This window comes from Amphiura filiformis, chromosome 2, assembly GCF_039555335.1.
Source record: "Amphiura filiformis chromosome 2, Afil_fr2py, whole genome shotgun sequence".
Classification (NCBI taxonomy): Eukaryota; Metazoa; Echinodermata; class Ophiuroidea; order Amphilepidida; family Amphiuridae; genus Amphiura; species Amphiura filiformis.
In genome coordinates this window covers 16,684,873-16,711,500 of record NC_092629.1, presented here as the reverse complement: position 1 = coordinate 16,711,500, position 26,628 = coordinate 16,684,873, and the positions used below count along the sequence as shown (strand labels likewise).

Genomic DNA, 26,628 nt, shown 5'->3' with positions numbered 1-26,628 from the left:
CCGGGGTACTCAAGTTTGGTTTTGGTAGGGACGTGCAGCTGAGAATTTGAAAGTGGACCCATAAATATACCAATTTTTCAAAAATTTGGACCCATTTATATACCAAAGGTCAAAATTTTCGCCAAATTTAACCAAATTGTCTTAGTTTTTACAAATTTTGGGAAAATTTTGAAAATTTTGGCTAGATTAAGGAAAAATTGGGCTATTTTCGAAAAAATTGAGAAAATTTTGAAAAAGGACCCATTTATATACCAAAATAGGCTTTGAAAAGGGGTCATTGATATACCAAAAGGCTGAAAATGCTACCCATATTTGCGGCACGTCCCCGTATGGTCATTTGTACTGACAACCCCCCCGGGGGGGTAGCATAAGATTGCAGGAACTTTCTCAAGTGTTAAGCACAGATCTTCCTGGTGAAATGCAAGCCATCATGGATGCACCAAGGTGATGCGCATTATTGCAGTTTGCGGATCTCTGTCTAGATCAAGCTTGCCCCAATGTCTTGTGATTGATCCTTTACATGGTCATCTCAAAACGAGGGTATACCGGCAAAGTGTGTGTTGCGTGTGCGTAAACTGGCGCATTGCTAGAGCAGTGTGAAAATTAAAAATGCACATTTGGGCATGCATTTGTGTGGAGAACCTAAAGATGGCCACATATTATTTTCAAAATATAGTGGCATTTTGATCATGTAATGAAAATAAGATGAAGCACAATCATGGATGTCCTTTTTGGACACTTAATAATGTAAACAATAAAAACAAAACAAAATCTAAAAATGAAGTTGTAAATTTTATATGTTACTCTTGTCATCAGTATAAACCTGACATATGACCAAGACATTACCACAAGCGCACACTGTGTAATGTATTTGTTGGATTATTGAAGCGACAAATGATATTATTTGAAGTATAAAAGTTGACCAAAAATAATGTGTTAAATATATAATTAATCAAAAAAGAACTAAACAGTTAAGAGAAATTTGAAGATGGAAGTAATTTGCAGATATATTTATAAATTATAAGGCCTGAAAAAAAGTTTGTATTGCCTTTAAAGTTCTAACATCAGGGTCGGTCGGCTTACTTTAAAAAAAATATTTTGCCATGCACATACAATATTTAAAAAATACAAGTTTACCACAAAATATGATGGTAAACAATGATTTACTATGTTTGTCAGGCTTATTTTTTGACTTGTCACTATGGACCACAATAGCCTCATCCCTATGACACAGTTCAATAACCTCAATTAAACACGCATAGTGCAAAATTTGACCTCAAGTTGCAGAGTTTTTGTGCCCTGATAGATGAACATGTTGTGGATCCTAGTGTGTGTGCTGAGACTAATATAGGTAAAACAGGCATTTTGTGAAAATTCAAATTTGAAAAAAAAATGTGACCTTAATTTTTCAGGTTTTTGGATCATGGGCAATACAAAGTTCTTTTAAGGCCTAAGGATGAAAACATTTTGACCAAATATGTGAATAAAAATGTGACACTTACTTTTCAGTACAAAAAAAGTAAACACAGTACTTTGTTGTAGGTTGATCATGTATGGTGCTAGCTGTTTGATTTATATCAATGAGATCGAATCAAGGATTACCGACTCAGCCATGTTTGTGTGTCGCTCATAGAGGCTACTTCATGTATCTCTGGATTATTTTGCATTGCACCCGACAAACTTAGATCCAAAGTGTATTGTTGAATGCATGCTAACATTTGAAATGATGCAACTTGGTGTTTGATTTTGGGCTCTTATGGATAAATGCCGGAGAAATATTTTGAAAGTGGCCCCATGAGCGACAATCCAAGATGGTGGATTTGCCATAGCATTACGTATGGTGCAATTTTGAGTCGGTAATCTTTGTGTATGAAATCTTTGGATTATATGTATGTGTGCCCATGTATAATGGGGCAAGGGATGTGTATCTATTTATATATATCAAGGATTGGCTATTCTAGTTGAAATCCACACTACCTCTGTTGAAGATTTTGGAAATATCTTCCACAAGGGGAGTATGTTTTTCAAATTAATTGGTCAGTGTTAATCATGTGAAGAGATTCATCAGGCTTGTAGATAATTATAATTTACAGTTTTTGTATACAAAACCAAATTTTTGATACTGACCTGACAGTTTTGTATGTCTTGGGCGACATACTTCTTCAGAGGATGATGGGATACCAATCACTCTGAAAAAGTATGTCGCCCAAGACATACAAAACTGTCAGGTCAGTGTCAAAGTTGGTTTTGTAAAATGAAAACGGTATATTATAGGGTTAATCATTTTGAAACCCATACTCGTTCTGTACCTATATCTTTCACAACTGGAGTGAGGATTTCAAATGGAAGAGTTACCCAATTGTCTCGTCTATTCAAAACTCATACTCCCTCTGTGGAAGTCTTTAGATAAATCTTCTACAGGGGTAGTGTAGATTTAAAGTGGAATAGCCCATTTTGTAATTTTCTCAACTTTCTATATAATTATTATTTTAAAAAGTAGAGGATTGTGCGAAGTCGGCATACATTAGTATTTTATCACATGAGATGTTTACAAAAAGGAGAAGGTTGGTCCTAATTTTGTCTGTGGTCAAGATCAATTTTTTTGAGTGCTTTAAGGTAAATTCTTAGAGTACTCGGAGGTTAATGCACATAAGTGATTATTACGAATGGCAATAGTTTCTGAGGAACAAATGTTACAACAGTTTTCATTCCATTCCAGCCGATTGATAGTTTTATTTAGTTTAAGAATCAGTTTTCCTTTTTTTACTTAATTTTTTGATCTTTCAAATATTGGTGTTTGTATAAGAAGACTCAAATAGGATGTTTAAATCTGACGTTAATGTTTTCTCTATCTTGTAAACTTGTACAGAAACTTGTTGAAGCCTTATTCATGTGCCTACAAAAACATGTTAATATATTATATATTAATTATTCTAACCAGTAGCTGTAGTTTTAGATTATATTATGTAGCCATGGCAACAAGGTCAAGGGTCACATGTAATTAAAGAGTTCAGATGCAAAATAAAACAATATTAAACACAATTTTCAAACTTTTTGAGTTAAGGCCACCAACAATTATCCCCAACTGAACCAGATCTCACTAAATCTCACTATTAAAACCACTGCTCGTGCATGCATTGCACATGATGCGATGATGCAATCAGCCTAAATCATATAATAGGGCCTACCCAGGCTACAGGTCGTTGATCTTCTGCGTGGCATGCGAGTGGTCCGAGGTTTGAGTCTCAGGGGTACCAAGTGACTTCTTTGTTCATTTTCTCTCCTTTTTCATTCCTTCTTTCCCTTCCGATAGCAAAAAACCAGGTGTTCCGTGAGTTAGGGTTATTACTGGCTTTAAATAGAAACCCCACTTTCAAAATTTCTGAGGTAAATGTGTGCAAATGTGATCAAAAGGTAGCACATAGTTATTTTCTTAATATTTTTTATATTTGATCATCAGTTTTTGCATTTGAACTCTTCAATTGATATTATATTCAGTATTTTTTATTTGCTTATAATTATGTAGATGAATGTTGGTCTATTCCTGTTGAAATGCAAACACTCCTATGGAAGACATAACCTTAATCTTCCACACAGGGAGTGTGAATTTCAAATGGGTTACCTAAATGGGTGACTCCATTTGAAACCTACACCCCTGTGTTGAAGATTAAGGTCATATCTTCCATAGGGAATGTATGGATTTCAACTGGAATAGGCCATTGTAAGTAGTACTAAGTATATACCAAATTGCTGCTTGTATTGATTATTATCATTGCAATATGAAAAATAAGTGATAGAAAAGCTATTTTTGTCAATTTCTTTCATAATGTTCTGTATTCAAATTATTAAACTAAACTCTTTTGTTCTGGACTGAAATAGCTGTTATATAATAATAGTTAGTCAGCGGTGTCAGTAATGCATTTCATTGGGTGCAAGTTCAAATCCTGGGCAGTGGCTCAAAGCTCTGGCATTGGGCTATTCCAATTAAAATCCACACTACCCCTGTAGGAAATTTTGGAAATATCTGCCGCAGGTGGAGTATAAAATAGAATGAGTACATTAGCAGTTTTAGCAGCTACAATTTGAAACTCTCTCCCTCAGGTTGAATCTTTTAAAGAGGGTGTATGAAATTCAATTGGAGCTGCCTAATATGCTCAGTTCATCTGAAATTCATACTCCCCCTGTGGCAGATATTTCCAAAATCTTCCACAGGGGTAGTGTGGATTTTAAATGGAATAGTTCAATACATGTGTTTAAAGATGCCACATATGTGACCCGCTCTTACGAAACCCACCATACGTCGCACTCGGCTATTTCGAGATACTGCGAGTCAAAGTTGGGAAAGGGACGAAAAACCTTGCAGATTTTGTTTTTCAGTATTTGCCTTTTCTTTATGTGTCACTTCCCCCTTCCCGTTGAAAGACCGTAGAATGAGGTCCATATGTCCCAGAAACATAATTTTGGTATCAAATAAAAGCTGAAGACCTGTATTAAATGATGACATCAAAAACTCAATTTTCAAAATTAGTGACTTATGTCTGGTTTTGTGGGAGCAGGTCACATATGCGTGTGAAACAGCTGTGGGAGCAGGTCACATATATGCATGTGAAACAGCTGCCTCAACACCACTGACTTGCCAAGGTAAAAATACTATAGTCCAGTAAGCAAGGGTTTTATGCTTTTCCAAATCTAGCATCATATTTTTAACATTGTCAAATCTGGATTTAGCTCTTCACCCTAAGCAATAAAGCTTCTAGATAGAACCTTTTTTGTCCTTGCAGGAGAACCTTTACTTCTTAGAGTGTTTCACAGTCCTGGATCTGGTATAAATAAGACCCCATGCATAGTAAAAAGACTATAGTGAACCAGAGAATGCCCTCTCATGACAGGAGAATGGTTGGGGTAGAGATGACGAGTCTAGTGTATTGTATGTATTGGACAAAACCTATTATATTAACTTCCATCCAGTGCATTGCCAAATTATGTTTTAATTTCACTAAAAAAATCTCATTCTTGCTCAAAATTATTCCATGGAGCATGCAATTATTTTGAAAGGGTGGCATTTATTTTTCAGTAAAAACCTCTAAAATGTATGGTGACAATCGTAAATATCACTCATTTAAGGTTAGAATCTGGGTACATATTGCAGCACCCACACTCTAAATTTCAAGGATTTAAAATAAATCCCAAGGGACTGTGATTAGGGACCAATCAAGTGTTAGATTTAAAATTAAATCTTTAAGATTTAAAATTAAATCTTTAAGATTTAAAATTCAAATCTATAAGATTAATTTTAAATCTAAAATTGATTGGTCCCTAACTACAGTCTTAAGGATTCATTTTTAAATCCTTGTAATTTAGAGTGCACAAAATGGGATATTATCACAGTAAATAGGACAAAATTACAGCTGATAGTTAATTTTGAGCAAGAATGTGATTAGTGAATTCTAACATAATTTGGCAATGGAGTGGATGGAAGTTTAAATAGAAAAGGTTTGTCCATGCAATTAAGCCATTATGACAGCCAAAAATCGGTGTATGTTGAGGGGGGATATTGCACATGCTTGCTCCCCCAGTTTGCCCCCACCACTTTTGAGGCAAAACCCCAAAATTAGCTGATTTTACCATGATGCAGCTAACACAGTGTGGGGAATAGCAGGATTAATATCTCTGAATGTTCCTATAACAATATAACAAAAACAGTTGTACTATTAGATGAAGAAAACCATTATTGTGCATTTGCTATTTGTAATGCCCATGTCATACTAGCACTCACAGCTTGCTATTAACCCCGTGGACACTACTGGTCATCTAACAGCATTTCTGATTGGTTGATAACTTGAAATGCTCATTTCAATTGCCAATTATGACTAGGCTTTAAACTATTTATAGTCAAACCTGCATTTGCAGATGATTTTATTAATACCATCCTTGATTGGTTCAAAATTATATAGACACAATCATTTTGGCCAATTGGCAGGTAGTTCTCATGGGGTTAAAAAATGGCGTTCAGTTATGTCTAGCAAGGTAAGAAGTCAACTGCATGTTGGGATTTGACTCCACGACATTCTTGTGATGTATCGGATATCGTCAATCATTTTTACGATAAACGGCAGAATTTATTCCAGGTGGGTTCACTCGCATACTAAAGAGGTACCCATGCTTGTCTCAACATCTCAAAATTCATCCTAAATGGCGTATTCAGGGGTAGCAAATTTCACCCCTTATTGGCGTAAGATATCAGAAATGTTACCCCTAAATGGCATAAGACACTATAACCGACCCCAAATGGTGTGATGTGTATACAATTTTCGTGTGTACCTGTGTACCATCTCCAGAACCATCTATTTCACCAAATGAAGAACACTGCGAATATGTGACAGGTTGAAATTACTACCCTAAACATTGAAGATTACCCTTAAAAGTATACCCCTTTTCCTAAAGACGTCATTGATGGGAATTTATTTCACAAAACTGCTATGCTCCTTGTGATTGCTAAGTATGACTTGGGCATAATTCTTGACTCTTTTGTTGTTCAGCTTGCCTATATCATGTACTATGTAAGATTGGTTTGTATATATTTCATTTTTGCTCCTATTATCACAAAACAGCTGGGAATTTGATTACAAAGAATGGGGGGAAATAAAGACAACTTGGTCTTCAAATTGTAACAAGAAATTTGTAGATTCATTTTTTTGTGTGTGTTTGTAGTTTACTATCAAAAAAGTAAATAATAATGCTCAAATAGCAGAAACAGGCAACCGCAATTTTTTAACAAATTTTAATCATACGAGTCATTTATATTTTGTACATAAACTTGCTTACTTCTTGTGGTGGGAGCTGCTAGCTGTCCCTGACCCTGAAGAACCACCTAGGATAAGATGTGATACTTTAGATAAGTGAGTCCAGTTGGTTAGTTTTGATTTATTTAAATTTATACAGTACTTAATGTTATTTAAGTGACTTCAAAAACATTTTCATGTTTTACAAAATAATATTTGACAAAACCAGTTTATTTGATACATAATGTTTAAAAACTTAAGACTTTTAATAACTTGACATTGAAAGTTATTTTAAAATGTTTTTAACCTTATAAACTATTTTGTGTTTGTTAAGACCCTATTCATCACTATCCTAGGAATAAACTGGCCTCAAAAAGAAACTTTCACAAGGTCTTATCATGAACAAAAATTGAACACAGGATTTCTTCAATACTCCACTCTAAACACTGTTTAGTAACTAACTAAACAGTTGTCCAACTGATACAACAGCAAAATGTACTGACATGGAACAGCTTCCTGGACCACATTCACATAATAATTGGCACCCAACATAAGAAATCTGTGTGTGAATGGAATAGTGTGGAACAAGACCTGTTTCTTGAAGAAAGTGGGTCAATCCTTCATGTAATTATTTTGTGTAAGCTAATCCTAACCCTAAACTAACCGTAACCCTAATTTTGTGTATAATTACATGAAGGAGTAACCAGAAAGTGTGTGAAAAGCAGAAGCAGACCCATTCCACACTATTCCACTTACTATTTGGAAACAATCACCTGTGTAAGGATCTTAAACGCATTCTCACAGATTTCTTTTGCTGGGTTCCAATTATTCCCCTGTGAATGTAGTACCGAAGCTGTTCCGTGTCAGTGCATTTTACTGTTGTGTCAGTTGGACAACTGCTTGGTTATTGGCATGTGTTTAGCGTGGAGTATTGAAGCAATCCTGTGTGTAATTTTTGTTCATTTATGAAATGGATTTTAAGATATGACCTTGTGAAAAATTATAAGTTTCTTTTTGAGGCCAGTTTATTTACTTTGGTCAATTTCAAATAATATGCAAATATTTCAAAGCTTAGGAAGAGTGGGTAGCCAACTTACATTATGCACCTGACATATGTACAAGAAAGCCTACCAACTCTGGAAGAAAGAAAACCCCACTATAAAGCTTGGTTTCACTGAATTCTATTTTCTCATTCCGAATAATGTGAAGTCATGTCTTAGACACCCAGTACATTGGCTGCCTTTGTGTATATTGTGCCCGGGGGGGTACTCAGTACAAATGACCATACGGGGACGTGCCGCAAACATGGGTAGCATTTTCAGCCTTTTGGTATATCAATGACCCCTTTTTCAAAGCCTATTTTGGTATATGAATGGGTCCTTTTTCAAAATTTTCTCAATTTTTTAGGAAAACAGCCCAATTTTTCCGTAATCTAGCCAAAATTTTCCCAAAATTTTGGGAAAATTTGTAAAAACTAAAACAATTTTGGGTAAAGTCGGCCGAAAATGTTGACTTTTGGTATATCAATGGGTCCAAATTTCTTGAAAAATTGGTATATTTATGGGTCTACTTCCAAAATCTCATGCACGTCCCTACCAAAACCAAACATGAGTACCCCCCTGGGATATTGTGTGAATATCCAAGAAAAATTGAAAGCAGTTGATTACAAAATCAGATCCATGAACAAAGAAGAAGACCTGAAGGAAAGCAGAATCTCCGACGGAAAGGAGCTTTACAATATGCTTCTATACGAGAAGTCAGATGTGAATAGGTTCCATAACCCTCAGTGTGTGAATGGCAGTTGCCAGGAATGCAGAACCCTTGGAAACCATTACAACCTTCTACAATCCAATCATGGAAGAAGCAGGAGACAGCAAAGTATCTTGGAAGAAATGGGGGGACAAAAAAGGTCAAGTTCACAAAGAAAGATGGTGGAACAGGCATGAAAACTGGCCTTGATCAAAAACACTGAAAATCATGGTTTTTTTTATCAGAAATAGGCTAAAAAACACTGAAAACAATAACAAAAAACACTGAAATCAGCTAAAATCGTTGTTGTTGTATTATTATGCGCCGTGGTCTAAATGAAATGGCGCAATATAAAAGCCCAGTGTATGTATGTATGTATGTATAAAACGCTGAAAATTTTCATGCCTGGTGGAAAGTAATTGAAGAGTTGATCTATGATGATTGAAATTTCTGTAATGCAAGAAATATCATTCATCACTCACCTGAAGTTTCCTGACAGACGTATCAAGTAGAGAGTGTTGAAAGAAGCAGTGAGAAAGCAGGTAGTTCCAGGAATTGCCATTATCATCCAAGATTTTGGAAGGAAATTTTTTAAATTAAATTCACGTTTGAGGAAGAACAAGACCACCAAATTCCCTTTTTGGACACCCTCATAATCCGTAAACCTGACAATTCAATCAAACTTATGGTCTACAGAAAAAAGACCCATACAGACCAATATCTGTCTTTCACGTCCCATCACCCTCTTCATCAGAAAATGGTAGTTGTGCGCATGTTACTTGATAGGAAAGACAGAATAGTTACGGAAGAGTTCGATGGAAGGTCAAAGAGGAAGAACATATACGACACCCTCTAGCTAAGTGTGGTTATCCAATATGGACAATTGATGAAGTCAAGAAACATATGGAAGCTAAACATCAAGGAAAGACAAAGGAAAAATAAGAGCACAGCATCTGAACAAAAAAGTTAAGGTCTGGTGGTTATACCTTACGTAGCGGGAGTGTCGGAAAGAATTAGTTGACACAACATTGAGACGGCTATGAACTAGAGGTTCGACCAGGGTCTTATTTAGGCTTTCAGACTCAGCCAAGCACGAATATTATCACACCAACAACAAGACAATATAAACCACAATAACTGATATTTAAGTTATTTATTACCTTACTACATCTTCTTCATTCCGTATGAAACTTTATATAAAAACTAACAAGTGAACTGAGAGTAGAACAAACTCCATTATCAAAGTAATAATTAGCGAGAATTGTTCTCGCTCTAAACTAAGAAGTTGTGTCCAAGTCTTGACGCACACGGAGATTTTATAGAGAGGCGTTATCTCTCTGAGTGACTGCTACAAGCTACAACTCATTCTCAGTTTGCGTCGTCCACAAGACCTCCGTTTACAAAAGACCATTGTGACGTTTTACGATAGTCTAATCGAAATGATACGAGAGAGTGATTTCTCACTCGGGGTGAATGACACCATAATTTTGATTAAATAAATAAATGAAAATAGAAGGGCACGGGATATAAAATAATATATCGCCACAACACTACGATCAGAAAATGGTGGTCCATACGAAAGACAAACAAGATCCCGTTAAAACCCCTAACTATGTTTATGAAGTTCCCTGCGGTAGTTGTGAGTTAACCTATGTTGGTGAAACCAAAAGAACTTTCGGCACACGGCTGGATGAATACAGGAGGGAGGTGGTGAAAGTGAGTCAACAAAAGTACACAAGGTCAAAGAGAAAAGAATCCGAGAGCAATCTTAAGAACTCAGCCATAAGTGATCACGTAGCCACGTGGCTAATCATGATTAATTGGGGGAGTCTAAAATCTTAGAGAGAGAAAGTGATAGAAAAGCAAGATGGATTAAAGAATCAATCCAGATCAGAAAGAGGGGCGAGGAGTGATGAACAGAGACGAGGGGTTTACAATCTAAGTCACGTGTACGATCCACTTTTGAAGACTGCTAGCAAGACTAATATCGCTACCGGAAGTGACATAACTGGAGTGGAAGTGGAATTAAAATGTATTATTGTGAAATTGGTGCGTGAGTTTCAAGTTATATATCATGCTACTAAGTTGAAAAGACTATAACTTGAAACTCACGCACCAATTTCAATTTCTGCTAGGTTTTAGATTTGTAATAGAAATTTCAAAACGTAAGGGAAAATTGTATAATTTCAAAATCAAGCATTAAATTTGTTATTCCTCCAAGTATGTTTTTCATTTTCTGCAACTAAATTATGCAAAATATACATGTACTTGTATTATAGGCTATAGTTTAAACAATGTAACTGAGTACATTTACCATAATGATCCTGTTCTAATGATTCTTATCTAATCGAATTATACATTTTGCATCCACTTATATGGTTAACTAGCTGAAGTAAAAATGTGAAAAAAGATCAGAAAGGATGAGATACAAAAATTAAGTAACTCCATTTGGCCTTCCAAACACAATAATGAAAAGAAAATAATTATGTTTATTGTTTACCCAAGGGAAAAGTAAATAATGCTTTCTTTGTTACTATTGATCCTGCTTGTATGGGCCCATGGTTAGTGAAGCCGATTTTGCTCTGCTAAATAGGCTACCAAAAACGTGTTTATAACATAGAGTCTGGTCATCTGTAGCTTATATCGACCAAGAGCTAACGACCTCCATTGTTACAGGTCGGACGATATATGGGTGACATTTGTGCCGGTCCCCTAACAATGTAGTTACGCTTGTCGTAAGATCTTGTAGACATGTAGCTGTGGTAGGCAGAAAGGCCGGACCTGTGTCATCACTGCTGCTCCGGTAATATCCTACGCTTGTCATAGGATCTGGTACTACTGCTGTAGGCTGGGTGGTTGGACCTGCTGCTCTGGTAATATTGTAGCTACGCTTGTCGTAAGATATTGTAGCCATGTACCTGTGGTATATAGGCAGAATGGCTGGACCTGTGACATTACAGCTGCACTGGTAATATTGTAGTTACGCTTGTCGTAAGATCTTGTAGCCATGTACATGCGGTAGACAGAATAGCTGGATCTTTGTCATCACTGCTGCACTGGTAATATTGTAGTTACGCCCCTGGGGTCACTCGCGTACCAAAGTGGTACGCATGCTCGTCCCCAAAAACGTCGAAAAAGGGTTGATTTTTGGCCTTGTGGCGGCGTCGACGTTTTTAGAAAAAAGGGTGCTTTTCAGGTAAAGTTTAGACGTTTAGGGTATATTTTTTCAACTTCAGTGGGTTTGTTATAGAATTTACGCCATTTAGGGGTCCATTTTAGTTTTTACGCCTAATAACGCCATATTTTAGGGGTAAGATTTACAGAGCCTTACGCCAAAAGGGGGGAAATTTTTCCACACTGATTACGCCATTTAGGGTCCATTTTTGAGGTGCTGGGACGAGCATGCATACCACTTTGATATGCGAGTGATCCCCGGGAGTTACGCTTGTCGTAAGATCTTGTAGCCATATACCTGTGGTAGGCAGAATGGCTGGACCTATGTCATCACTGCTGCACTGGTAATTATTGTAGTTACGCTTGTCGTAAGATCTTGTAGCCATGTACCTGTGGTAGGCAGGATGGTTGGACCTGTGACATCACTGCTGCACATGCCTCAAGCATTGCCAGGATTATGAAGGATAAATGGAAACCACCTGCATCATACAACAAACCTGTAAGGGGAACGAATAATGGAAATAAACATTTCTGTTGTAGAATTTTAGTCTTGTGTTAATTATCAGAATATCACTGCCACCCCAAGAGATTAGAATTGGGGTTAGCGAAAGGGATATGGTTAGGATTAAGCGATTAGGGTCAGGATTGTGGTTGGGGAGGTGGCAGCAGGGCCGGATCTAATACAGGGACAGATGGGCGTGGTAGCAGGGCCCAAGATCCAGGGATAGGCCTATACTGATTATCCTCCTTAATAATGTAATCTGCTGATCTTGCTCCCTGCCTGATGGTCTCTCAATCACTCACTCAGCGACTCACTCACTCACTCACTCAAATTCTTCATGCACCAGATTGGCTTGTTCACTTGCCCACCCACCCCTTACTCAACCTCGTCATGCACCGTGGCCTGTTCACTCACCCTGTCACTCACCCAATTAGTCACTCTTCTCATCATTCTGTTAACCCCCTGGACACTACTGGTCATCTAACAGCATTTCTGAATTATGACTGGGCTTTAAACTATGTATGGTCAAACTTGCATTTGCAGATGATCTTATTAGCCCTAATACCCTCATTAATTTATTCAAAGTTGGACACAATATTCATTTTGACCAATCGGCAGGTAGTTCTCATGGGGTTAACAGCTGACCTGTAATAGCTCCTCCAAGTAACGTCCCAAACCCTCTAGCCATGTAGTGCAGACCCACAGCTCCTGCAAATCCACTAGAATCCTCCTGCAAGACGTCTTTCAACATTACCACAAATATTGGCGTTGTTGACGCTAGAAAGAATCCGGTCAAAATGATACCACACTTAAAATCCAGTAAATGGAAGTGAATGGGTAAACGAACATAATAATTGCTCCACAACTTGCTAAAACGCAAAACATCATGCGACCAGAGATGAGACCACCATCTACAAATGATCCAACTACCAGTCTTCCAAATAAGGCGCCAAGTCCTCCCAGTGTTGTTAGAAACGATGCAGCGTGAGTATGAAACCCTAAAGATACTGAATATGGCACTAAGAACACTACCCATCCACTAGTAACAAACTCATGTAATGACATTGCGATAAAGTATATAGTTAACACGGGGTAGTGTGCCAGCACTGAGAAACCGAAGTAGTCAAGAAATCTATCCCAACAGGTTCTTTCTGACCTTTGTTTAGTATGTTCGTGTGATTCCTTTGACAAAGGCTGTCCAACAGTTGACAATGGTTCAGAAGCACTTGTCAATGGTTGTGATGTATTTGACAACGTGTGTGAAGATTTTGACAAAGGCTGCAAATTCTTTGACGAAGGTAATACATCATTTGACACATTTGTGCACATTTTAGGTGATGGTTTTGGTAGTGATTTTGAAGTTTCTGGCAAATGTTTAGCAGGTTGTTTCATTAATATCCCTGCAACACAAACATTTAGGTTCATAGCAGCGTAAATAAGCACAGCTTCTCTCCATCCATACTCGTCAATAAAATGTTCCATTAAAGGAGCAAATATTGCAAATCCTAGCGCTCCTCCTGTAAATGCGATACCATTTGCTAGGCTGAATTTGGTGTAGAAGTAGTCCTTTAAGGCAACCACTTTAGCTACAAGAGGTAGTCCTGCTCCTAGACCTACAGGAAACAAGAATACATCGAGGGGTTAGATAGTACCAGAATTGGTAGTTTGATGATATCATTTATTATTTGTTCTAACAAAACATTATATAATGTTCAAATTCTAGACCCGGACAATACCAACAGCTATCACACTAATATACACATATATTTTTATGTCTCCACCGCGAGGCATACCGTTTTTGCAACGTCCGTGCTTTCGTCTTTCCGTGCTTTCGTTAGGATGCTGTATCTCAGGCATGAATGGGCGGATTGACTTTACATATTCAGGATAGGTGGGTCATGGTCAGAAACTCTGGCTACTTTTTTGTATGTGGGGTTCAAAGTCATATACTGAGGTCATTTGAGGTCAACTTGTGAATTTGGTCTCATATGAACAGTTTAAATCCTAATGCAACCATCTTGGGTCATAGCTGCACTATGGAAACACTCATCGATTGATGGTGTTCAAGGTCATATACTGAGGTCATAGGTCAGTTTAGATAAACTTGTAAATTCACAAATTTGGTCTCATATGAACAATTCAAACTAATAGTTTATTATTTATTGCAACTAAACTTGGGTCATAGTTGCACTATTGCAACCCACATCTATTGGTGGTGTTCAAGGGCATATACTGAGGTCAATGGTCATTTGAGGTCAACTTGTAAAATACAATTAATTAAGATTTTGGTCACAAATAGGTCATATATGAACAGTTTAAATCCTAATGCAACCAAACTTGAGTCATAGCTGCACTATGGGAACCCTCACTAGCTATTAGTGGTGTCCAAGGTCATATAGTGAGGTCAAAGATCATATAGAGAGGTCAAAGATCATTGAGGTCAGCTTGTAAAAATATCATTATTTTAGACTTTTGGTTAAAATTTGGTCTCATATTAACAGATTAGATCCTAATACAATCATTATTATGTTTTGATGAATCCAAATGCAAAGTGTGTGAAAATATTGGACCACAAAACATAATAATGATAAAATTGGATGCTTTACACCCAATATTTATTGGTCGCGCTATGCGTTTTAAAATATTGGTAAAACTCATAGCTCGACCAATGAATGAATACGGGCTCAATCGATCCAATTTTATATCAAACTTTGCTGGTAGCTGCATTATGGGTACCGTCAAGTGTTGGTAGTATCCAAGGTGACATACGGAGGTCAAAGGTCATGTGAGGTTGTTTGTTTGCCACATACAGTATGTCATTCAACTATTATAATACGTTTCCGAAATTAAATCACCCTATGGTGGAGGCATCCCAATCAAGGCCTTGCGTCGAAAACCGGAACGTGTTTAGTTTTGGCTATTTCTAACAAGGATTTTGGTTTCTTTATCAAATTATTCATCTTTTTCAGTTTTTGGTGGTTTTTTTATTCTGTAAACTGTACATTTGTTGCAAATTTAGGGCCCTATTAACATATATTTTAAATTCATATTGACCAATAATATGAGTTATTCCTTACACTTACATTTGCGAGTCTTTTTTATGAAATGTACCCCTTGTAAAGATGCAAACAAGATTTTAGCTAATATCAATTTGTAAGCGCTCTTTAGCAAAGTCATAGTTCATTGAATTTATAACCGTATGACAAAACAGGCGAAATCAGTAACTTTTGCACAAGATTTGCAATTTAAAGAGAATTGGCCATTGCTCATCTAATGACGTTATAGTATGGATAATATAAGCGTGCTCTAGCTCTTTCATTTAATGACATAAAATTTGAAAAATATTGTAAGGAACACTTGAGGTTTTGACTTTTAAAACCTACATTTTGGTCAAAAAGTCTGCTTGAATAGGTCATTTTCAACAGATTTGTCACATTCGCGTTGCTATAAAATTGAATTGCATCATCTGTTGACTATTAAATGACAAGGAGTGTTTTTAGGGGGAAGTGTTAGCTTTCGTTCATATAAAATAAATTCTGATTGGATGAAGGGAACACTTGAGGTTTTGGCAAAAACCAACTTCAGATGTCTATTTTCCACTAGATCTCATACAGCTCTTAAAATGTTATGCACTCAACCGTGTAGTATAACACAGACTGCGTGGAGACTAGACTCACTCATTCTCGCTGTGCTGGAAATGTTTGTGTACTCGGATATATCGAGATGGAAACTGTGCGTTGATGCATTTATAAGAGATTCGTTTTTGTAGTCAACCTTTTCATATGAATAGCGTCATCATTGTTCAACTTTTCTTTAAAATGACTCGGTTTTACATACCATCAATCAACCATGAATAGCTTCCAGGTGTCAGTAGAATGTACAGAATGTATAAACTATCAAATGTGTATAGGGCAGATACCGCCTTCTTGCACTCATCCCTCGATGTGGTCTGTCAAATTTCCAAAATCATTGTCAAACTGCCGATTTTATTGAACAGATTCCATCGTCCAAATTTCGGAATTTCAAATGCCATATTTTTTGACACAAAGAAAATTGTCATCATTTTGACAATGGCAACTGTCAAAAGTCTGAAAACTTTACTATTATTAACAGCTAATGACACAGCAAGCATGACAAATGTTTTATTCCGATAATCAATACTTACTAATCAATGTCATAGCCAAGGCCAAATGAACTCCAGAATTAGATACCTCCTCTCCTCTCCTCTCCTCTCCTCTCCTCTCCTCTCCTCTCCTCTCATCTCATCTCATCTCATCTCCTCTCCTCTCCTCTCCTCTCCTCTCCTCTCATCTCATCTCCCACGCTCTAAATCTCAGCAAATACTCAATAATTCAGAAAAATGGCATATACGATGATCGCTATTAAGTACGCTTACCTAAGAGCGCATTCAAGCTAATTCCGATGCTGCAGCTTATACCGACCGTCCACATATCAAATTCTAATTGTTCCACTAACTCAGGTACAAACACACCAAAGACTTTCACAATGCCAAGATGAAAAAACGTCACAACAAACACACACAACAGGATAACCCAACTGTAGCCGGAATCCATGTGGTGGCTATGGCGTCTATTTGATTCCATGGTTAACCTGGCTGCGATGGTTTAGAGCTTGGATACTAATTGAGGTACTGTTACTATGTTTAGTTACATGTTTTACACACTCAGCACGACAACCCAACTGTAGCCGGAATCCATGTGATGGTTATGGCGTCTATTTGATTCCATGGTTAATCTGGCTGCGATGGTTTAGATCTTGGATACTGATTGAGGTACTGATACCGATATGTTTAGTTACATGTTTTAAACACTCAGCATGATATACGCAACTGTCGACTGTAGCCGGTATCTATGTGGTGGTTAGCCTATGACCTGTTCTAGATTCCATTGTTAATCTGGCTGCGGTCGTTTAGATCATTGTATACTTGTTGTATGGCGGTTATTCTGATTAACTCTGAAAATGACATGAAGATCCGAACAGCCAGATTAGATTGTTTATGTTATTTATAAAAGGACATTCCGAAAAGAAATGCAAAACATCGTAGGTCTGATACACGCCGTTGAAGCTACATGTTTCTAGAATTGCTAAATATCCAGGAACGGAAGAACCGGTTAGCATCATGAAATAACTACCATACACCACCACTGCACTATGAATCAAAATTTGCAGTCTCCGTGACTATCATTATCTGTGAACTTTGATCAAATTATATTAGTGACGTTTATGTGATGCGCTGAAAGGTCAAAGGACGGCCCACGTTAGCTAGCCAGGACTTTGTTTTGTTGCGAGTGCGGATTTGCAAATGGGAACCTTTTCAATAAATGTCATAAAGTTTAACCAATATTCTTCACGACCTACCATTTCCTGCTTATGACTTACGACTTATATTTCACTTAAGATTTAGGCCTAAGCCCTAAAAATATATTTTGTACAACATGAAAAAGCGGTCCCTTTGTTAATTATTTCTTTCTAATTTGGACCATCTTGGGTAGGCCTACATTTTTAACATTTTGTTCCTGCTAAGTTGATCTTTTTTACCAACGGGGTGGCATACACTGGCTGGCTTGATCAAGGGACGGTTATCCGGGCTGTATTGGCCTCCTTTTCCCAATGATTGTCTAACATGAGTATTCGGATTTTTAAAATTATTATTATCACGTTTATTATTACATAGCTCATTATTAGCACATAAATTATGTCAAACAATAGAAAACATACACTGCAAAAAATATTTTACTCAACACTGAGTGAAAAGGTCACAACTCTGAGTAATTTTTTACTCATTTGTTGAGTTGTGACCTATATATGAGCTCAATGTTGAGTAATTATTTACTTAACTGTTGAGCTGTGACCTTTTTACTCAGTGTTGAGAAAAATATTTCTTGCAGTGTAGCTGCACCTTCAGGTCCGCTGTTGATCTGGCGACAATTGGTCGTCCCTTGACAAGATGGTGTTGTCAGTGGTCGTTGCTTTTGAAACAAGTGTCTTACGAATGTTTTTAATTACAGAATTGTAGCTAATTGCAGGCCCTTAGTATTTTATGGCGTAGACCGCTTCACCTGTCTAGTGAAGGTTGTTCTTTCTTTACATAGATCGCTTCCTTGACTGCTAGTATAGTACTGGTTGTGGTGATTCTCAGGTGTAAACGTATTTGTCTGTGCTGGTACATGCGTTTGTCTGTTTGGTTTCACCTATACACAAGAAGAAGATTCATAAGAAGTCAAAATCCTACGACCACTGGCAACACCATCTTCTCACAGGTCGATGACCAATTGCCGCCTTAAGATGCACCTATGATAAGGTGCAATGCCGTAGCCTCACAAAAACCTGAGTCCAGATGATTAGTCAACAATAAAAACATACTGTTCTATCAGTAGTAGATAGCACATAAATTATGTCAACAATAGACAACATATTGTGCTATCATCAGTAGAGAGCACATATATTTTGTCAATAATAGAAAACATACTGTGCTATCAGTAGTAGAAAGCACAGAAATTATGTCAACAGTAGAAAACATACCGTGCTATCAGTAGTAGATATCACATAAATTATGTCAACAATAGAAAACATTGTGTTATCAGCAGTAGATAGCACATAAATTATGTCAACAATAGAAAACATATTGTGCTATCATCAGTAGAGAGCACATATATTTTGTCAATAATAGAAAACATACTGTGCTATCAGAAGTAGAAAGCACATACATTATGTCAACAATAGAAAACATACCGTGCTATCAGCAGTAGATATCACATAAATTATATCAACAATAGAAAACATACTGTGCTAGCGGCATAAATTATGTCAACAATAGAAAACATACTGTGCTATGCAGTAGATAGCATGTGAATTATGGAAACAATAGAAAACACATTGTGACATCAGCAGTAGATAGCGCATATATTATGTCAAAAATAGGATAATTCGCTATCAGCAGTAGATAGCGCATAAATTATGTTAAAATAGGAAACATACTGCGTTATCAGCAGTATATAGCACATAAATTATGTCAACAATAGAAAACATACTATACTATCAGCAGTAGATAGCGTTAGTTTCATCATTTCCATTTTATTCATAATACACATAAAAACAGATTATATTGAAAAGGAACACAGTTAAGGCAAGACAGGAGGGTTAAAAAGTACACAAACAGGATCAAACATCCGCAGGTATATTAAACAACAGCACAATACAACAAAATATATTTACAGCTTATAAAGTAAAACATCAAAAATATTTTTATTTAGAAACAATATTGCATAAAAAGTTAACAGGGGCCCGCCCCAAAACAATTGCTCTAAAAAGATAAAATATGGTCTAAAAGAGGGCATTTTAAAAGCCATGGTCATATTTTGAGAAAAAACATTGAGAAGGAACATTGAATTGCACGTTGACTGAGAGATTTCTCTCAGTTGACTGAAAAGTTTTGTGATGAAAAATACTGTGATGACAGCAATATATAGAACATACATTAGGTCAACAATGGAAAACATACTGTGCTATCAGCAGTAGATAGCACATAAATTATGTCAACAAAAGAAAAAAAATACTGTGATGTCAGGAGTAGATAGCACATAAATTATACTTTTGTCATATTTTTACACGTTCCTCACTATTTTTGTATTATATTATAGTTTTGTAATACTTGTAATTAAATTGATGAAATAAACTGAAACTACACTTAAACCGAAAGATGATTCTCGGGTCGCTGTTTTTTGCTATGCATGCGAATGAGCTAAGTGCGCTCTCAAGGATATTTACTTGCAAATAGTTTGGATTAATTTGGAGGCGTTTGGTAGCTTGTGCTTGATGCTCTGTGTGCGTGGCTCTGCATGATCAATGCCCAGATAGTGGTATACATCGCCAGTATGATGTTCACTGCGCTTGAAACACATTTGTTCTTGAATTAATGCTTCAGTACATTTTGATTCTATGATAAGCAGAAATTATTCTGAAGGATAAAGCTGTTTTCACATTTGTATAGCATTTTTATTTTCTTATTGTCGACATCCGGTATAACATAACAACATTGACAATGAAAATTCAAGTACTGTTAGTGTTAGGTTGTATTCTCTTTTTATCGGTCAGCTTTGCATTCGGTACTGATGTACCTGGTGGTATTCAAGTGACAACGCAGGCGTTATCATTCAATGCCTCTCAATTGGAGACAACTGCTGTATCAGAGACAAACAGTGAAATCAATCGACAAATTGCAGACAACATCACAAGTGATGGCAAGATTCCAATTTATCTTGGCGGGTTCTTTTCGCTTAGTGGTGCATGGGTTACTAGTGGCATTATCCCAGCAGTGGAGATGGCACTGGATCATATAAATGCCAGAGCAGACATCTTACCTGAATACGATCTCAAAATGGTTTGGAATGACACAAAGGTAAGTCGAAGAAGAAACATGAAGAAACATTTGACAACCCACTCAAAAAAGTTGCATTTCATGCCCTGCGGGGCTTTAATGAAATTAGTGTTAATGGAATTCCATTTTAATGGAACTCCGTTAGTATTACTATTTACTATGGAAGTGGGAAATATATATATGGGGCACACCGCTTGGCTACAGCCTCACTGCACCCTAAGTTAAGGTCACTAGGCTAGCCTGGCAGGGTTGAGGCCGCTGACTTTCATTGTAAGCTTACGGAGCTCCAATATATTAGAGCCCCGCAGGGCATGACACCAAGGGTAAAAATAAGAATTTGTGACACCACAAAATAATTATATAAATCAAGCGTGTTCAAGGAGTTCCGAGGATGACCCGATACAAGAAAATCTTATCTGAGCCCTCTGATCCAAACAGATATATGGTGGCATAATGGTGGTATTATGTCCATTAGAAAATTGCACACCTGTTACAATTTGGTCCATAGAGTTTATACATTCTTATTCATTTCCAAACATATATCATCATCGTGGAATCCTAGATAGGAATGTTTAGCACGCTTAAAACAAAATAATTGTTTGACAGAAAATGTACGCAATCTTATAGTATGAAATTGGTTAATGTTTTTCAAAAACATATTTGTATGTTTACACATGTTCCAACTTACACCTAACCTAAATGGAATTAGCCAATTTTGTTTTGTTAGTAGCACAACCAGTGGCGGATCTAAAGCCGTCAGAGGTAGGGGGCCCAATTTTAGAAAACAATAAATATAATTTAAGAAATGTTCGCGGAGTGGCCATCGCTTCGCGCTTTGCGCGAAGCAAGGGGTGTCTGAGGTGGGCTATACTAATTTCAGCATTTTGGATAAGGAATAACAAAATGAGTGAATTCGTATAATGGCTTTGACAATCTATATCTAAGATGAATAAAGAGTTCGACGCCATATACACTATATTTCATTCACCTGGAACGAGTAGTGTCGAAGTTAAACTCTTTATTTATTGTATCTACCACTACATATGAATATCCACTCGTATATTTCTAATAATTATGCTTGTACTTTACATATATACATGTATATTCCAGCTCAGTGGATTTCTATTTCTTTAACATTTAATATTATACAAATATTAACTGTCTATGAGTGTGATGGTCGAAATATAATCACGGCGGGTGGAATGGAACAATACATTTTTCACCGAGTGATTATATTTCGATCATTACACGAATTTAAGATAGTTAATATTTGTTTTATATCACTCATACATAAATTCTGTTGCTCAAAAATACTATTTAAGATAGGGAATACATTTTTTCATCAACATAACACCATGTTTTGCCGTGACATACTTAACATTTTGGTGCCCACCCCATAACTAAATCGGCGAGTCTAAGAGTCAGCGCAAGGCTTGACGCAGGCGCACTACGGCGCAGCACTATGATGGTAAAAACTATTACACGGAGAGGCTGATGGTAAAAATGATAAATGGCTATCAACCAATGAACTGTCTAGAATTTATGTATGAGTGATATAATCCTTTCTAATTGATTTACGGAGGTAAACAGTTAGCCAAAGTGGGTTTTTGGCTTTACAGCGAATAGATTTTTTGGGAATACCTGGTTTTAATGATTTTTGAACACAAATATTTAACAAAGAAACAACGAGCAAATAAACTCGGCCGCCAGGAAGCAATGCGCTCGCTACTGGAAACATCTATACCAATAAGTATAAATATTCAATTTTATATCTTTTTTCTTCGCCCAATATTCCTATTATTATACACTGTAAAAGTCTGTAGGTTGATTGTCACAGCAAATAAAAAACACCCTAAAAACGCACGTTTTGGCTCATATTTACAACAAATTGTCTAATATTTGTCATTATTAATTTGAGTGTACCAAACATTGTTAGTGTTTATTTGTTGTATTTTTGTTTTGTGTAATTTGCGTAAGTAATTTACTTAAAGGGCAGGTCTATAGCCAAAACAACATCATATCATTGGCAAGCTAATAATTATTATGAGGACAATGAAAATGACTCATTTTTGAGAAAATAAGACGTTTAAAATTAATTTTCCGCAAAAACCAACTTAAGCGGTGAGTTCCTTCGAACGAGACAGATTTGGCCTAGAAAACCGGTGACGTCATGAAATGAGATGTGCCCGCTGTGAGAAAAGGGACTATAAACGCTCGCAATGGACAGAACCTATACTGTTGCTGTTCACAGCAAAAATTCCAAATTAAGTATTACAAATTTCATGTTTTTTAAACATATGGATATATTTTGCCGCTAATTTTTTATATATTAGACAATTGTGATATTACAATTCATATGTATATCAATATCATGAGAAATATTAGGCCTAAAAAAGAAATACATAATTTGAGCTTAGAATTTCATATGAGACTAGTATATAAACCGTGTTAGTCCACAAACTCATGCATCTGATTTCCCTGTATCATGTGTATATTGCAATGCTATAGTTTCAGTTGGATGAAATATTACAAAGCAAACGCATAGTAACAAAGATCTGTGTGGGCTTTGTTCCCGAAAGAGAACAAAAGCGTGCATATTGTTATGCAGCATTGTTATGGTAAGTGATAGTACAACTCATTGTTGCTAATGTCAAACTTGTCAAAGTGATTGTGATTGTATGATGAGAGCACGATAAAGTGTCCGCTTCATTTACCTACGTCATCAGTCAAACGGGGGAGAACACGTACGCTTCAAACGGGGGAAGAACACGTACGAGGCTGAACTTTACCCACACAATTTCTCCTTTTTCAGGAGAAATACGCACAAAAAAATTGAATGAAAAAAGGTGAATTCGATTGCTATTATGTTATTACTATATGTTAACGTGTTTATTGCTTTACTCTGCACAGTGACATCGCCCCGATATCTTCATAGTAGAAATCGCCATGGTAGGTTGAATCCACAGCCACCCATGGCTATTTTATTCGGACCTTATGAGATGCATATTATTAGCGAAGTGACCTGACTAAGGCTATGACAATAGGCGGGGTAATTGATTTCTCGCTGTGTGAGCAAGCTTGTATACGACATTGCGGTCAATGGTTAATATACTGTATCCACTTGAGTGAGTGCCGCTATAGCCTGCTGCGCGCTGTAGTCCATAGGCCTACAGGACCAACGCAATATAAAATTGAGAGTTTTGGTCAAATTTTGAGTTCAAAGCGCACGGCCAATTTTCAAAGCGCACGCTAACGACTATAATATCTGTTCAACACGTATTTTCAAGTGTATGAGACCACATCTGGTTTCTTGAGAAAAAATCATTTACGGGAGATATTCATCATTTTCTAACTCAGTATCCGAAGATTTTCGTCTGATATCAAAATCGTGCATAGCAATTCACGTGTATCGATCCCGTGTATTCATTTTAATGTCTCTGCTGCACCAAATAATTATTAGCCAGGCGATGTCGGTGTGCTCTGCTTTGTTAATAAGATACGACGATTTCAACTTATTCGTTTTATTTTAGAGATGGATCAGAACATCAAAATAATCAAATCTATGACACTGTAAATACCATAGCTAGTTTGCTTCATCATATTTTAAGATTCAATCAATTAAAACATAATGTGATAATACGCTGATTGCTTCATTCATTAATTTTGCTGCTGATTATGTTCTTTCGATTAAGTGTTTGCTTGTTCCGATTGAAATGGTTGCTTGAGAAAAATCTCACAACTTTTACACAATTTAAGTCAGTATAAATAGGGATGTTACATGTGGCTGTACAATAATTCTGCCACACTGTGCATGCAAGCATAACAGTGATTTGAAAAGTGCGCGCTTCAAAGTTGGCCAATTTTAGAAAACATCCACGTCGAAAAAGGAATTTCCTCATATGTTCCATTTATTCCAATTGTTTGAATTTTTAATATATGGTGTGTGAAGCCTTTCTGAGGCTACCATCCGGTCAGTAAAAATTAAATATTGCTTTGTTTGAGAGCTACTGCCTATTTTATGGATTTTTGACGATCGCTCATAAATCAGTAAATATAGGCCTATTGAAATAGTCTGACCTACCACCATTTAGCTGAAATACTAATCTTTCTTAGCATGTAAATTATTTCCGTCGACAACGAATGAAGCACTTGAAGAAAACTAGTTGAAACATGTTGATGACCGCATTTTAAACATATTTTAGCGCCTTATATAGTAACACCGTATACTTATGCTGATGTAATTGCAGAAAAACAGTCTACCCCAAAACTAGTAGTACAACAGTAATCCTAATCCTAACCCTAGCCCTAACTTTGGGTGTAGAGTACGACAAAGAGCAACTGGGACTCCGATGACCGATATGATACCGTAAAAACGATTTACTTGTATAGTACACACGTTTACTAATATTTTTCCATAGTTTACTGTTTATTTACCGTATTTTATTGGGAAATTACCGGTAGCTGCGATTCTAGTAATATATTATATATGAGCTATATATCAGTTTATTTTGCCTAATAGTGTATGAAACACAGGATATTCACACCACTACTACTTTTTCTTCTTCTATAATTCAACAGTGTACAGCTGCCACAGGAACACGTGTATTTTTTGATCAGTTATTCCATGAGCCCCAGAAGCTTATTCTAATTGGAGATGGTTGCTCAACGGCATCACAAGCTATTGCCGGCCCTTCGTACCACTGGAATCTGAATATGGTAAGAAGCAAACCAAAAGAGCGATGACGTCATCCCGGGGACGTCATATAAACGTAACTAGTTTCTTTTACTTCTTTTATATAAAACCACGTGATTCGTGCTTGATGATATTTTTCTAACATATCAGGCATAATGTTGTGATTGACAGAGTATTCCTTTAACGAAACTGGATCTTTTGATTGTTCTTAATGAAACACTATAATAAACACATCCCAAAAAGAGAATCCCACTATTTTGAGGGTCCATAACTTTGAGCACAATTAACCTGAAGCAATAATATTAATATAAACAAGTGGGCCACATCGTCCGCGCCAGGTAAATATTATTTTGTACAGCCATAGGAGCTACTGAGAGTAGCTCCTATTACAATATAAGCTTATACTTGTACTCCGCGCTCGGTGAGCGATTGGTCATGTTGTAATTGCAGTTAAATATATGTGTTAAAAGAATATGATAACCGTATCTTAGTGGATTGAACTTCCAGTGAGTGTAATGAAAACAAAAAACTGACAACAAATCGAATTTTCTTGTGTTGGCAACGTCAAAGAGGGTAATGAGCATGCGCAGATCGTAAAAATGTGTCATTTCAGCTAATGAATGGAAACGCTGTGGTATCTCATCGTTCAGGTGATGTGCTTAGCCTAATCCGCTCGGCCTATCTCGAACAAAATCGTTATGCGCAGCTATTGGAGAACTAGTGGATTCACCCTACTATCACGACAATATTTGACACGAAGATATAGGGATGATGACGTTGTGTGGGGAATATTGTTAGCTCTGTGGTATGATACCAAACTCTTATGTAAAATTAATGATTGAATGGTGTATAATGGTGCGATTTGAAGTTGCAGCTTCCACATTTCATTTACTCTGTAATACGCGTCAATGGGGGATCAATCATGCATAACGCTCAATACAAATTGAACATTTTGAACCCGTTCCACTTCTGAAACGGGTTAATAATAGAAAATTCCTAGGTGTTATTGATGGATGTTTGACGTGGAAATACCATATAAACTGTATAACAAAAACCATCTCACGTAATATTGGAGTTATGAACAAGCTCAAATTCAATGTACCTGACTGTATCCTGTATTCTCTATATTATATTGTACTCTTGTTTAACCTTTTTATTTGCATTGTGGAATACTGATTTGGGGAATACATGTAAAACGCTTAGATTAAACTGTGAAATTACAGAAATGGGCTATGAGAACAATAGTCAATAGTCATTATAGAAGCCATACTACTCCTTTATTTACCAAATATAATATTTTAACTCTTGCCGATACCTACAAGCTTGAACT

General features: G+C 36.6%; 2 protein-coding genes across 2 annotated transcripts in view; one reads left to right on the top strand and one right to left on the bottom strand.

Moving 5' to 3' along the window:
* Positions 1–12,999: 12,999 nt before the first annotated feature.
* LOC140138628 (monocarboxylate transporter 12-like) lies at positions 13,000–16,811 on the bottom strand. The gene is made up of 2 exons (XM_072160382.1): positions 16,604–16,811; positions 13,000–13,820 (listed from the first exon to the last, which is right to left on the bottom strand). Exons 1-2 carry the CDS (start codon positions 16,809–16,811, stop codon positions 13,000–13,002), a joined length of 1,029 nt encoding a protein of 342 aa, XP_072016483.1.
* A 3,458-nt stretch (positions 16,812–20,269) lies between these two features.
* LOC140138612 (gamma-aminobutyric acid type B receptor subunit 2-like) overlaps positions 20,270–26,628 on the top strand; it is a 47,667-nt gene continuing 41,308 nt past the window's right edge. Inside the window, exons 1-2 of the mRNA XM_072160381.1 lie at positions 20,270–20,626; positions 25,184–25,321. Of these exons, the coding sequence (XP_072016482.1) occupies positions 20,270–20,626; positions 25,184–25,321 (495 nt within the window). The remainder of the gene's footprint in view (positions 20,627–25,183; positions 25,322–26,628) is intronic.

What these genes read in the sequence shown, in the direction of transcription:
- LOC140138628 (XM_072160382.1), bottom strand. Translation starts at nt 16,811, where the DNA reads ATGGAATCAAATAGACGCCATAGCCACCACATGGATTCCGGCTACAGT. An exon ending in TAGCTTGAATGCGCTCTTAG is followed by an intron (nt 13,821 to 16,603) that starts GTAAGCGTACTT and finishes TGTTTCCTGTAG; the next exon opens with GTCTAGGAGCAGGACTACCT.